Source organism: Dryas octopetala, chromosome 2, assembly GCF_963921425.1.
Source record: "Dryas octopetala chromosome 2, drDryOcto1.1, whole genome shotgun sequence".
NCBI classification, from domain to species: domain Eukaryota; kingdom Viridiplantae; phylum Streptophyta; class Magnoliopsida; order Rosales; family Rosaceae; genus Dryas; species Dryas octopetala.
Window position 1 is genome coordinate 22,950,519 of NC_141367.1, and position 14,257 is coordinate 22,964,775.

Here is a 14,257-nt window from a genome sequence, read left to right on the forward strand (position 1 = left end):
CAAACGAAATATAATTTTACATGTCTACTTATTTTGTTTTATGTTTTTTTTTTTTTTTTTTTTTATAATAGATCATTAGACATTTTTCTTTATAACTGAATACATACATGTAAGATTGTGATTCTCCCACGGACCAATGAATTTTTATCTATTAACATTAATTGTAATTGTAAAGAGCCCAAAATTGTTCATATTTATACATGCAATAATTGAGCGGAATAAATTAATTAACTACGGCTTATCATGCAGCTAATTCACTTGGAAATTTGTATTGCTGACAAATTAATTTTATTGTTTTGTTGGTTCACTTAGCATCGACAGGAAAACTTTGTTTTCATATGTAAAATAAAATATGGATAAGAGATGTAATTTTTAAAAATCAATTAAGATATTATGAGTAAAATAAAATATTAATTACTGTTATAATTCATTGTAGTTTTTAAAAGCACGTAAATATTTACTTTATGTTTTTGTTGTAGTGAATTGAGAATTGTGCAAAAAAATAGTTTTTAATTTTTTTACCAAACACTAAAACTGATATAGTTGATTGAGAATTATCATCTACATAAGTTTTTGGGTCCTCTGCTGTAATCTCAAATGAGACCTAAGTGGTTCATACAAAAACACTTGAAAGTATTTTATGGGTTATAAAAAAAATATTTTTATTTATTTTTGTCCAATACTATTAAAAATACTTCTACTATGAAAGCGCTTTTAATAATTTTAAAAATAGTGTCAAAGGGATTATAAAACCTCTGTACGAGGTAAATTAGTCAAAAAGTTATAATATCTTTATGTGATTTCTTTTTCCTTAAGGATAGTTAACTATGTTTTCACAAAAGGACAAACTTATTTGTAATGATGCAATAAGATGCTTTGGATGCAATAAAATTTAAAACAAAGTTGGAGGAAAAGGTGGCTGAGTCATGAGGTGTACTGATAGAATAATTCAAAGAAAGATCCTAGATTCCTAGATAACTGTAAAAATAAAGGGTTCACTTATTTGTGACCTTGGTAAAACAATTTTCAATAATTATTATGAGGTTATTTTTGTGTGCGACGTTGAACTCTCTCACACACATTAGTGTGTGAACCTAATGTGTTAGTGTAGAACCCGCATTTTTGTATTATAAACAATGAATTCTACACGCATTAGTGTTAGAACCCGATACAATACACCAAACACATACAACTTTCTTTTCATTAATATGATTTTCTTTGGACAATGAAAGAAGATGGTTTTGCATGTAGCTTATATATATATATATATATATGTATATCAGGCTCCTTCTGTTGAGGTATACCTCAACTTATTTATGTTGAGGTATACCCTGTTGGGGCCCACACGAGTCGTTTTGTGTCGATCCGAACCGTTCAATTTTTACATCTCCATAGATAGATCATCCTTGCAAAAAATTAGCCAAATCAAAAATCATTTGCCTATCTAACTTTGATCAAATAAATGGACGAACCAAATATTTTCGATAAAACCGTCCATTTGTTTTATCAAAGTTAGATAGGCAAATGATTTTCGATTTGGCTAATTTTTTGCAAGGATGATCTATCAATGAAGATGATCCTTGCGAACGGTTCGGATCGACACAAAACGACTCGTGTAGGCCCCAACAAGGTGATACCTCAACATAAATAAGTTGAGATATACCTCAACAGAAGGAGCCTGTATATATATATATCCAACATTTATTTTGTCAAACCAATTAGAGAATGCATTGGTTTTGTCTTTTTTGTCTTTGATTATTTGACTAATGTTTCACAAGGGACACTTTAATAGTCAAGGATCACACTCTTTTATACTAGAAGTCTAGAAGTGGGTTCAAAATTCAAATCATACTAATTGATTGTTGTATGTAATTTCACAAGGAAAAAAAGTTCATTCAAGTAATCTAACAATTACTTTGTGTTGCCATGAATGACTTGGAAATTATTTTAGTCCACAGAAAAAGAAAAAGAAAAGGAAAAAGAAAACTTATGTGCATTAGATTCTTTCCACACCATGCTGCATCAGCAGTCAGTTTTCAAACACTGCTGAATCAATTAAGTGCAGTGCAGGGTTATTCCGTCCTACCAAAATGGTCCCCCACACACATTTCTCGATTTCATTCCCAAGCATTCATATATGATCTGGTGGATGCTACCCTACACTCTGATTGCTGTGATCTTTGACCGAATAGCCACCACCACAGAGCTTAGATTCAAAACCCATATAGAGGGTCACCATGTTATATATTGTGAATTGTCAATGTTTAGGCTTATATTTTATACCAAGAAATACAGAAAAAAAAAAAATATATATATATATATATATATATACATAGTTTTGATAATCAGGGGTTGCAGAAAGAAATTATATGTATCCCCACTTGCTGGCATAGTCTCAGAGTCTCTGCAGGCAGACATCAGATCCAAACAACAGGCTGGTTTGAGAAATCCAGTCCAGCCTTCCCTACAAACCCTCAGGCTGTGACATGGTCCTCTTAAATTAAAATACAGCCTACACTGTGGTAGACCTGCACAACATGGTTGGCCAAAGACCTGCACAACATGACAATCCTCCTTTCCAATCCCTCCTCTCCTTTCCAGCCAAACTAGCTAGCAACCCAACAAATTCAGGAAAACAAACAAAATGAATTAATAAATGGAGAGAGAGAGAGAGAGTTACAAGTTACATTACAGCTCAATAAGCATCCCCACCATTGTACAGCTCAACCAGCCAGTTGCTGAAATATAAATATATACAAAAGCAGGCAAAGGGAAAGAAAATTTTGGAGTACCCAATTTGCCAAAACAGAAAATATTCATTCTTGAGCAGTAAAACCAAGAACATCTAGCCATGGAAACTGAGGCATACCTGCTAAACTTGCTGTGGTGATGTGTGTTGTTGGATCAGCTGTCAATGACCCCATCTAAGGAGGAGACCCATCTTTATACAAAAATAGGATCTCCCTCTCTTTCTTTCCAGATCAGATGACAGAAAATAGGCAAAAAGGAAAAGATGGAGTGAATTCAGGGAAGAGAATTGAAATTGATGGAGTGATAACCACCTTTTCTTTTGATCCCCCTTCAATAATTATGTCACTCTCATACCTGTCCGCATCTACATGGTAAAATCAAAGTGTTTACAGTAGGTAACCACAGCTAGCACTCAACAAAGACACTGGTTTTTGAATTTTTAGGTCACATAAAGGTGGTTGTAACCTCAATGATCTCTCTGTACATCCACTGATATGTACATAAAGTGTGCATAGGTTGTCATCTCTTTTACTTGACAAAAGTTTTTTGCTATGCATCAAATTAAAACTTTTAAATTACAGTGACTGAAAGCAATGCCAAATATAAACCAACATAAATTGTAACATCAGTAATAGAAAAGGGTAATAATTTCTGCTTTCTACTAGTTTCAAAAATCACCCCTTTACCTCATCAAATTAAATAGAGAAAAAGGATGGGGATGGTGGGGGGTTTGCAAGGACAAGATGTTCTTCAGTGATGGGGCTTCTCCAAATGTCATTTTTGATGAGATGCTGAACTCTTCACAGCAGCAAAGTGGGGTACAAATGAAAAGCAAATGAGTTGTCTTCTGATCTGTTGTTTAGATATTAGCAGCATTGATGCTTACCAAAATTCTTGTATCCCCCAGTTCAACACTTCTGAGCACTTGTCGGCACCAAAACCCACCAGAACTGCTCAAATGACACTCTAAACAAGAGGACCACTGGATCTTGAATTTCCATTTACTGGTGGCAGACTCTTTAAGCAGTGTTGCCACAGAGATGGATAATCATTTCCAACTTCTTAAATTGCTTCAATTGACCAGTCTTTTGGTTCTTATGCACCACAGTTTCAATGTTTAAGCTCGTTGCTGGAGAAGCTGAGGCCTCTACAACAACATGTCAAAGTCATCTGCAGCCATAGTTGGAGGTGCTGCTGGGGCACTAGCCTTGGTGGCAATAGTCATCGGATTTGTGTGGTTCTGCAAGACGCACTGTAAAAACTTCTCAAGCAAGAATTCAGAGACAGGCTCCTCAGATCCATCTGCAATCGGTAAGAATGTTCCTTTCATGCTAAACAATTGGAGAGTTCCCAACAGCCATTTATTGTGTCACATTGGCTGCTGCTACTGTTGGTGTTGTTAATCTCTGATACCCTCTTCCCCAACATTGTCAGTGGAGTGGAATAGGGGTGGCCCCAGTTCTGGGGTACCACAGGGACCGAGACACTTCACATTGGAGGAGTTAGACCAAGCTACCAAGCATTTTGATGAAAGCAGCCTTCTGGGATATGGAAGTTTCGGCCTGGTTTATAAAGGTTTGCTCCGTGATGGGATTGTTGCCACTATCAAAAGGCGTCCTGGTGCTCCGAGACAGGAATTTGCCACAGAGGTATAACCAAGTGTGTGACACATAGCTCATAGTTAGCTGATATGAAAATGTTCTATATTTCTGTGCATTACATATACTGTTGCTCAGTTACTGTAGTCTGTATGAACCATTTGCTGTATGCCTAAAATGTAGATGGTGTTAGACTGTTAGGGGTTGGTTCATTTTTTGTGTAATGCAAAACTGTGCATAACAAAAACAACTATGCAAGAGCTTAAACTCATAAAATTTCAAGAGGAAGTGACAAAATTATGTGGCAACAGGTAACATATTTGTCGGAGATTCATCATCGAAATTTAGTTACAATTCTGGGTTACTGCCAGGAAAGTGGATTTCAAATAGTGGTTTTTGAATATTTACCAAATGGCAACATGTGCAATCACCTATATGGTATGCCTCTTTTTACTGTTCATACTGGTTTTGAATAATATATGTTGCATAGATATATATGCATGTTACAGATAATATATATGCTATCATTTTCTGGCAGATACTAGACTTGAGCCATCTACTAAACTAGAGTTTAAGCAAAGGTTATCCATAGCTCTAGGGGCTGCTAAAGGTATAGACCCAGAGAAACTTGTATGATAAGTGTCTTAGACTTGGTAAGAACTGAGAATTAAAGATCCAAATTGATGAAGATTTTGTGTTTCTAACACTGCAGGTTTGTGCCACTTGCATAGCCTAAAGCCTCCAATGGTACACAAAAACTTCAAGACAGCCAATGTGTTGGTTGATGAGAACTTCATTGCTAAGGTTGCAGATGCAGGGATCTCAGAACTACTAGAAAAGATAGAAGAAGCAGGTCCTTCTCGCACGTCTAGTGTCAATTTTTTCCAAGATCCAGAGTAATTCAATGTCTTCTGAATGAACTCTGTTTTCAATGTGGAATATGGAAAAAGATAGGTTTAATTCATCCATATTCAGCTAATCATGTGTGCTGTGTGTGCCAATGAATTATAGGGTTGGAGCACCTGGGAGTACTGCCTCTGAAGTGAGTGATGTGTACAGCTTTGGGGTTTTTCTTTTGGAGCTTCTAACAGGACAGGAGGCTTTGCATATTGGTTCCTTGGGATCTAATGAAAGCTTATTTCAATGGGTATGTGCAAATACTTTCATGGTTTGGAAAACTCCTTTCTCTTTCAATGCCTTGTAAAAAAGATGCATTGCATGTGACATTACTAGGCAGTTTAAGCAAAATTTCACATAAACTTTATGGGCATAATAAAACTATATATACCTCATTTACCGATTATATTGTTGTTCTTTCATATAAATGAGACTCATGTGAGACTCACCTATATGTGAATGAGTCTCACACCTAAACCCTGAATGAGTCTCACCTCTAAAAGATATGGTCATGGTACATGCAAAGTTATTTTTGTCAAATCGGGCCTAACAGGTGAACGAATTGTCTAAATATGCGAAGGTGGAATCACGGCTGAGCTCAAACAATTTGGTCGACCCCCGGCTGGCTGGAAGCTTCACTGCAGAGGGAATGAGGGACTTGATCAGGCTGACACTGCAATGCATGAGTTTTCCAGGAAAAAGACGCCCCAAGATGGAAATGGTGGTGGCTGAGCTTGAAAGAATTCAAGAGAAAGAAATGGCATTGACAACAGTCATGGGTGAGGGGACTGATACAATCACTCTTGGAAGTGTACTATTTACTTGAATATGGGGATGGAGATTAGTATTGAAAACATTGGTGGTGTTCATTACTCATTAGCTTTGGCAAAGCTTAAGCTTAACCACACCAACAAAAACAACTAATTGATTATATTGCAAGACCCAACTGCTGTAAATTTATTGTGTCCATTTTATATTCCTAGTGATGCAAATAATAGCATTTTAATAAGCAATAGCACTTCCATACTTGGTTGTTCTTCCTTTTTCTTTAGAAAGTTTTCAAGAGTATTTATTGTATGTGCAAGTTGTTTCATCAAACACTTAACATTCAAAACATCTCCACTACATCTCATTGCATAAGGGGTAGGGAGTAGGGACCATTGCCCAATTTTACAAACTCACTGCCCACATTAGAGTTGATTGGACACCACATGCAGCACATAAAAGAGGAGTATACAACTGGGATAAGCTTTTACCGCTAGTTTAATTCTTTTCAATAGCTCCAAGCCTCCAACCACCACTCATAACTACAATATACAGTCACCAAAGTGTACATATTTCTCTATTTCGGAATGGTAATTGAGTGTATGTACCTCATACGATCAAATTAAGTACAAAATCACATAAGGCCAAATGCAACAAAATGGATCCCAAGCTGCCATGACCCACAAAGTTCACACTACCCACTTTTTGTATAACCAAGATCCACCATGATTTGGGCAGCGGGTCCATAAAAGATTTTAGCTCTGCCCTACCAAAATTTTCTTCCCTTTTGTCACTTCAATAATTTATTAATATTAACACGAATTTGAGATGTTCAAAATTTAATCTAATCCGTTAAGTTGGCCGGTTAAACTCATTTAATTTAGTTAGTTTCAATCTAAAATAATTTTGATTAGGGTAATTTCTTGTATATATTGCTGCGGTTATTACTATTGTAGTTATGACCGACCCATCCTAACTAATTGGGTGAACTGAAGTACTGTAATATCTGTTTTTATGTTGGTTAAGAAGCTAACAAAATGAATTTGGCTAGCCTTATAAATAATTTTACTAAAAGGTATTTGGTCATAAAACATTTCTACTTATAAATAGGTGTAGAGAGACATTTCGGGGGTGTAATGGTGTATTGGAAAAAACACAAACATAATTGCCTCAAAATCATTAACGAAAGTGCACATGTGAAAAAAAGAAAAAAAAAGCGCCATACTGAAACGCTGCGTTTTGAAGCGTAATCCAGAAGGATACGTGGCATACCCCCACACTCTCCATTACCAGCTGAAGAAAGCTTGGGAAGTTTCATTTTGCCGCGCCTGAAAATGGCGACCATATCCATAAGCTTCTGTCCGTGCGCTGTGTCTCGCCCGAGGGTCCGACACCCTCGCAGAGCTTCACAAAACAAGCAGATACCACGGAAGCCCAACCCTAACCCTAACCATAAGCTCAAGGCTCGAACCGGCGCGAGAGAGTTGTCCTCCATTGGCGTCGAAGCCACCACCTTCACTCGCTTGCCTCCCAGAGAGGACTTCTCTCTCCCTTCCTTCGAGTCGTTGCCGTCTCAGTTCTCGTCCGAAGTTAAGCTCTCTGAGGCAAATGTCGCAGCAGCAGAGGTTGAGAAGGAGATTGGTGATTTACTCAATGAAGAGGAGGAAGGAGAAGAAAAAAATGGCCTGGATGGTAATTTAGGGGTGAATTATGGTCAATTTGATGTCTTTGAGGGGGATTATGATTCTGAAGTGGAGGAGGAAGATGATGATAGTGTTGATGTTGAGGTGTTTGATGGCAAATCAGAAAGTGTTTATGATGACGGTGAATCCCTAGGGTTTAAGGATGGCAAAGCTGTGATTTTTTCCGATAACGAGGGTAAATTGGAGGAAGGAGAGGTGAAGGAGAAGGGAGTGCCGGCGGTAATGCGCTGTTTTGACCGCGCAAAAGTCTTCGTGAAGGCAGGGGACGGAGGGAACGGCGTGGTGGCGTTCCGGCGCGAGAAGTTCGTCCCGTTGGGGGGCCCGTCGGGCGGAGACGGAGGGCGAGGAGGGAATGTGTATATAGAGGTGGACGGGTCGATGAATTCGCTGCTGCCTTTCCGAAACAGCGTGCATTTTCGAGCAGGGAGAGGGGACCATGGGAGAGGGTCGTCGCAGAATGGGGCCAAGGGAGAGGATGTGGTGGTCAAGGTGGCGCCGGGGACGGTTATCCGAGAGGCCGGGAAAGAGGAGGTGCTGTTGGAGCTGTTGCATCCGGGCCAGCGTGCATTGTTGTTGCCCGGCGGGAGAGGCGGGAGAGGGAACGCTTCGTTTAAGTCGGGGACCAATAAGGTGCCGAGGATTGCTGAGAATGGTGCAGAGGGTCCTGAAATGTGAGCTCAGCGCTTTTGTTTCTCTCTAATCAATCAAATTTGCATTGCTTTAGTTGTTGTTATTACTTATATCAGTGTCAGTGTTGCTTGGCTCTTACATTGTGACTTGTGTTAGTTGGCATTGTTTTCTTAGCATGTAGTTACCCACTTACCCTTTGATTATTTTCTTTACGACTGAAACTGGGCTTAGTTCGAATAGAACAATGGCGAAAAACTTGTGCATTATGCATTCAGATTTCTATTTTAATAAATATGCAGTTCTTAGTTGATACTTGATATCAAACTGTTGGGATTAACTTTGTTACATTGATTTTTAAAATTGGTAGCGGGCCTTGAGGCTGTCTGATATCTTCAATCATTGGCCTCTCCTTGCTCTGCTTGTTATCTTTGTGTGACCATTTTCATCACTTGAACGAATGAATGATGGTATTCTTGATCAGGTGGTTGGACCTGGAGCTAAAGCTGGTTGCAGATGTTGGAATAGTGGGTGCCCCAAATGCAGGGAAAAGCACACTTTTGAGTGTGATAAGTGCTGCTCAGCCAAATATAGCAAATTACCCCTTCACAACTTTACTTCCTAATCTGGGCGTAGTTTCTTTTGACTATGACTCTACAATGGTAGTAGCAGATCTTCCAGGTTTACTTGAAGGAGCACACCGGGGCTTTGGTTTAGGCCATGAGTTTCTACGGCACACTGAGAGGTGTTCTGTCCTGGTATAGGCTTACACCATCGACTGCCAAGTCATTCAAAACTTTGTTACGAGTTCTGTTTTATGTTTAGTGATAAAAATAGGTAGATGTGGTTTTATCATCCTACTGTCATTATCTCTTCTTACTATTTGAGCCTGTAGAAACACAATCCACATTCTCTTTCAAATAAGATATGTAGTCTTTTCTCTTTCCTGTCACTTTTTGTCAATTTCTTGTATTATATTTTGGGTCCTCCCTTTCTTTTATGGATTAGATCCAAAATTCTGAAAACCAAATCTACACCTTTGATGATTTTAAGTATCTTTGGGTCCTCCCTCTAGTTACTGTTTGAAACTTTTTTATTTAATGTGATTTAAAGAATTTTTTTATATTCTTTAGTATCACCATTATCATTATTTTCATTATCATTTTGTCCTTGTATCAGCAATGTTGCATGTTGATAAAATCTTCATCTTTCTGGAAATCTCAGATACATGTTGTTGATGGCTCAGCACAACAGCCAGAATTTGAGTATGATGCAGTTCGTCTGGAATTGGAAATGTTTAGTCCTGAAATTGCTGAAAAACCTTATGTAGTTGCTTATAACAAAATGGATCTTCCTGATGCATATGAAAACTGGCCATTGTTCAAGGAAAAGTTACAAGCTCGTGGGATTGAAGTTTTTTGCATGAGTGCAGTGAAAAGAGAGGGTACTCATGAAGTGATCTGCACTGCTTATGAACTTCTACGAGAAAGTAAAGTAGCCAAGGAGGAGATAAAAGGTCATCTTTTTTTAAATTATGTCCAAATTTCTTTCAATGTTTCCCTGAAAATGTCTGAAAACTCTTGAAGTAAAATTCTACGTTATACTAGAACATCAACATATGTGTCTCATAAGTTATAGCATTATTTAAATGAGTACATTTAAAGTTACTTTTATGTACAGAATTAACATTTTTTTTAAAGATTGGTTATCATATATATATATATATATGTCATTAATTAAATTGGAAGTATGCTTTACTATGAGATGTAAACAATGCAGGAAATGATCAAAAACATGAGAGAAATGGCATGGATGTATTAATTATATATATACATATGTATTTATAAGAAACAAATACTTAAGTAAAAGAAAAAAAGGGGGAAAAGAAAATAAATTTTTCGAAACAACTCGGTTTTAATTTATTTGTATTCAGCTAATGCTTTAACATCCATTTCTGCTTTTGTATATAGTTAGATAAGTTTTAACTCCATTTGTTATCATACACTGTGTTGAAAAGTCTCCTTTGTTTCGGTTTGGAAGATCCGGTCAATTTGAATCATGTAGCTGATATGGTGCATAAGCAGCAAACTGCCTCTATAAATGAGTTTGAGATCTCTCATGACAGCAGTACCAATACTTGGCATGTTGTGGGATCTGGGTTGCAACGTTTTGTTCAGATGACAAATTGGCGGTAGGTTAAAAGCTCTTTATGGTCACTGTTATAATTTGCCATCTCATGCTTTCTTGATATCATTGTGTTATGCTAAGTCTGACCAATTGTGATATCGCATTTGTATCATTATGCAATCTTTAACTTCTAAATGCATGTTGACCCTACAAAATTAAATACTTCTTGTATTTCCAGTCTATAATTTCACCCACCCCCCTCCTCTTCTAGAAAAAAGGTCAAACTTTAATTAGAACTCGGAACTTTGTATCTTTGTGAGTATGCTGGCTGAAATTGAGATATAGCCCATAAGGAGCATGAGTAAGGGGGAGTGGTCAGTGGTGGTGAGGCGGACAACCTAACAAGTAAATCAACCTCTTCCGTCATGTAGTTTGGTAATATGGATGGATGAATTAATCCATTTAACAAAAGATCAATATTGGCACTCTATTATTGAGAATTTTCTTCTTTTCTTTTTCCTTTCTAATTTCTAATTTCCAATTTTGGGGTTTACTTTTCTGGTTAGGACATTGGCAGTTTTAGTTGTTTTCCATGTGTTGGGAAGATTTTACATCCAATTCAAATCATGATGTTAAATTATTGTTTCAGTTTTGCTCCTTTTCAACTTCTTTGTGTTGATTTAATACTCCAAGTAAAGGATTTGCCTGAATTTGAATAGCACATATGCACACAATGTCTTTAGCCATAGAGGGGAAGGGATGAAGGTTTTATGGGATAAAGTTAGGTTTTGGACATCATTATGGACTGCGGTTTCATCTGAGTTTCAGGAAATACTGTTTTCTCTACTTTTGTATAATGGAGAGCTGTCACCATTTAAGTTTCTAGAGTGAATATTATGCAATTTTTGCAGTATGGTAGGTAGTGTTTTGTTCTCTTTGCTCTACTGTCTGTAGTGGACAACTTGTCACATATTCTCAATATGAATGCACTTTTTAATGGTTTCAATATATGCTTCTCTCGAAAGTTAAAAAACCACACATGTGCACCCAATATCTTTAACACAACTCTAAAGAGCACCTTATTTTTCTATTAATGGGTTTAGTTTTTGTCACATTCATACGAATATTGTATTTATCAAATTACTTCTCATTTTGTAGACTGTAGTCACATATTGCATAATTGAATTATTCTCCAAACTGATGATGATGCCTCATTGTTACTCTTCTGAATAATTTGCATCTTTTTGCTGTTCCAATCCTCATGAGAAATTTATAATGAATGTTTTTGAACAGATATATGGACTCTGAGAGAAGGTTCCAACATGTTCTGGAGGCTTGTGGCGTGAACAAGTCTCTTATTAAACTTGGTGTCACAGAAGGTGACACAGTGGTTGTTGGAGATGTATGTTGCTTATTAAACTTGGTGTCTCTTATTAAACTTGTAGCATCTTTTTTTTTTTTTTTTTTTAATTAAGCAACTTGTAGCATCTGTCTTCTAATATATAATGTCCAATGACCACATATTCCCAATTTCTTCCTCCAGATGGAAATGGTGTGGCATGATTCTGCAAATAGTTCTGGTCCATCAAATATTAAGAAAGGATATGCAGAAACAATCAAGTGGCCTCAGTGGAAGTGATCTTCATGTGTTATTTTGCTGCTAACTGATTGTTGGAAGAAAGGTATAGCCATTGCAATTTGTTTGTTTTCGGGGTGTATAATACCAAAGTAATTTATATTGTTTCCCTATATGATCTTGACACAGAGGTTTGGTTACAACTTTTGAAACAAAGAAGAGGCTTTGGTATATTTATGGCAAAATCCCTTCATTTCTGGTTATTAATACTTGTAATCATGATGGTAATATATACACATTTGTGCACACACATGACCATACTCTCAAGCAAAAAGGCTTTCACATGCGCATCCATCAATTACAGGCTTGCATATCCACACACTGAATGTATATTATCCATGAAGGTGTTTTAATAAAAAGTGGAACTGATGTACAATGCTTTCTGATGGTGCAGTTCATATATACAGCAGCTACCTCTGTTCATTGACAAGATAAAGAATGTGGCAGTTGATGGAAACACGCTGTGGAAGCCACAGAGAAGCAACTTTGCAAAGAAGATCATCTACCACTACCAGTTTGCATGACTGGCAGTTGATCTTTAATGATGTGAAGCTCATCAACATACTCCATATTGCAATAACAGTAGTGCTGAATGGATGTCCATGCAGTCAACCACTTCCAACTCAACACTGATGTGATGTGTATTTGACGCTCAAGATCTTTTTGTTCTCCAATTGCAAATAACAGTAACTCAGAGGTGTGTAATATATATGGATACATTAATATTTGATTAATTTAATTTAATAATATTTATTTTATTAATAATTATTGCTTGCTGCATGCCTGCATACAATACAAGCATGCATAAAAATTCATGTATATAACTGTTGTATGGTAACCGAGAGCTTCTGAAAAGAACATCTAGAATCTGGACACTAACAAAGCATTCAAACACTCAAAACATTTGGAGTTCGAATGCTCTCTTTAGTGTCCAGATTTTGGACGTTCATTTTAGAAGTTTTGACTAAAACGAACCCCTTTGTCATATTCAACATGTCATAGGCTAGTTTGGATGATCAGTTTTTGCAATAAGAGAGTTGAATATAACGATGGTATGCAAGAACTTGTCATGCATGCAAGAATAGTATTGTGGGTTTGACAAGAAAAGGTTTAGTTTCTACGTGGTTTGGGAGTAGGGAGTTAGGGAGCAAATGTCGTGGTTTGTGCCCCAGAGCAAAGACAAGAGGACGAGGTCAGAGTCAGTCAGAGTCAGTCAGAGTCACCCTTCATTCTTGGTCGTCCAATCTGAATCAAACCGTCCGTATTGAATCTTTGACCCCTCCGTTATAGATTCGCTTTCACTGTTGTTCTCTATTGGGATTCTGTTTTGGGAATCCCTGCACCAGCACCCAGCAAATCCTGGCTCTAACCTCGTATCTCCATTTTACCCCACCGTGGTGCCGTGATTTACGTACCCCGTACCCACGTACGGAGATCTTGTTCTTAGCTGCTACGTCAGCGTGACGTCAGCTAATGCCTGAACTGAAGACACGTACGGTTTGAAGGTATGGTTCTGGTCCTACTGACTGCATTCTTGCTTACGTGGTAACAGTGTCCACGTGTCAGGGCTAGCTCTTGGCAGAATGGCAGGCCTCCTCCACCACCTCAAATAGTATAGTCCATGACCCCCTATCGAACTAGGTTTGATATTGTAAATTTTCAGAAAGGAATTTAGGCAATCATTATCTAACAATTTCTTTAATTAATTTTAGGGTTTTTTCTTTTAAAGTCCATTTTTTAAAATTCACTATTCATCCGGCCCAAGTGCTACAGTAAAATACTGTAGCGGCCCACTTTTTAAAAAACCGGTGCTACAGTGACGCCGTTACTGTAGCGCACTACAGTATTTTTAAAATGTCATTTTTCCCCCTCTTTTTTTTTTTAATTTTTTTTTTTTATCATTTCAGTACCAATTGGTACATAAACTACCCAAAAAAACCAAATAATAATTTATGTATTTTCATGTCATAAAACATCTTAAATAATAACCAATATAAAATACAAAAAATCAAGATGAGGCATCCATAATCTTTTACGTTTTAATAGTAAATATAATTGTTACTATTGAATAATAACAATCATCTATTGCTAGTGCCGGGCAGTGGCAATCAAGTATTATCATTGTTTGATAATAACAATCACTTATTGCTACT

The 14,257-nt window shown here is 37.2% G+C and overlaps 2 protein-coding genes across 3 annotated transcripts; both read left to right on the top strand.

Annotated features, from left to right (window-relative positions):
• The first annotated feature begins 3,347 nt into the window (after positions 1-3,347).
• Positions 3,348-6,230, top strand: LOC147294272 (putative serine/threonine-protein kinase PBL15). 2 transcript variants are annotated; one of them, XM_086233086.1, is made up of 7 exons: positions 3,348-4,062; positions 4,186-4,400; positions 4,661-4,787; positions 4,888-4,959; positions 5,062-5,245; positions 5,361-5,496; positions 5,800-6,230. In XM_086233086.1, the coding sequence occupies exons 1-7, from the start codon at positions 3,909-3,911 to the stop codon at positions 6,070-6,072; spliced, it is 1,161 nt and encodes a 386-aa protein (XP_086089212.1). In that variant the 5' UTR covers positions 3,348-3,908; the 3' UTR covers positions 6,073-6,230. The 2 variants fall into 2 exon arrangements, with proteins under 2 accessions (XP_086089212.1, XP_086089213.1); XM_086233087.1 differs by having other exon boundaries at positions 5,827-6,230.
• Positions 6,231-7,285: 1,055 nt separating this feature from the next.
• EMB269 (GTP1/OBG family protein) lies at positions 7,286-12,870 on the top strand. Its single transcript, XM_086234376.1, has 7 exons — positions 7,286-8,385; positions 8,826-9,099; positions 9,566-9,857; positions 10,382-10,532; positions 11,762-11,870; positions 12,012-12,150; positions 12,499-12,870. The coding sequence occupies exons 1-6, from the start codon at positions 7,346-7,348 to the stop codon at positions 12,105-12,107; spliced, it is 1,962 nt and encodes a 653-aa protein (XP_086090502.1). The 5' UTR covers positions 7,286-7,345; the 3' UTR covers positions 12,108-12,150; positions 12,499-12,870.
• Positions 12,871-14,257: the final 1,387 nt, after the last annotated feature.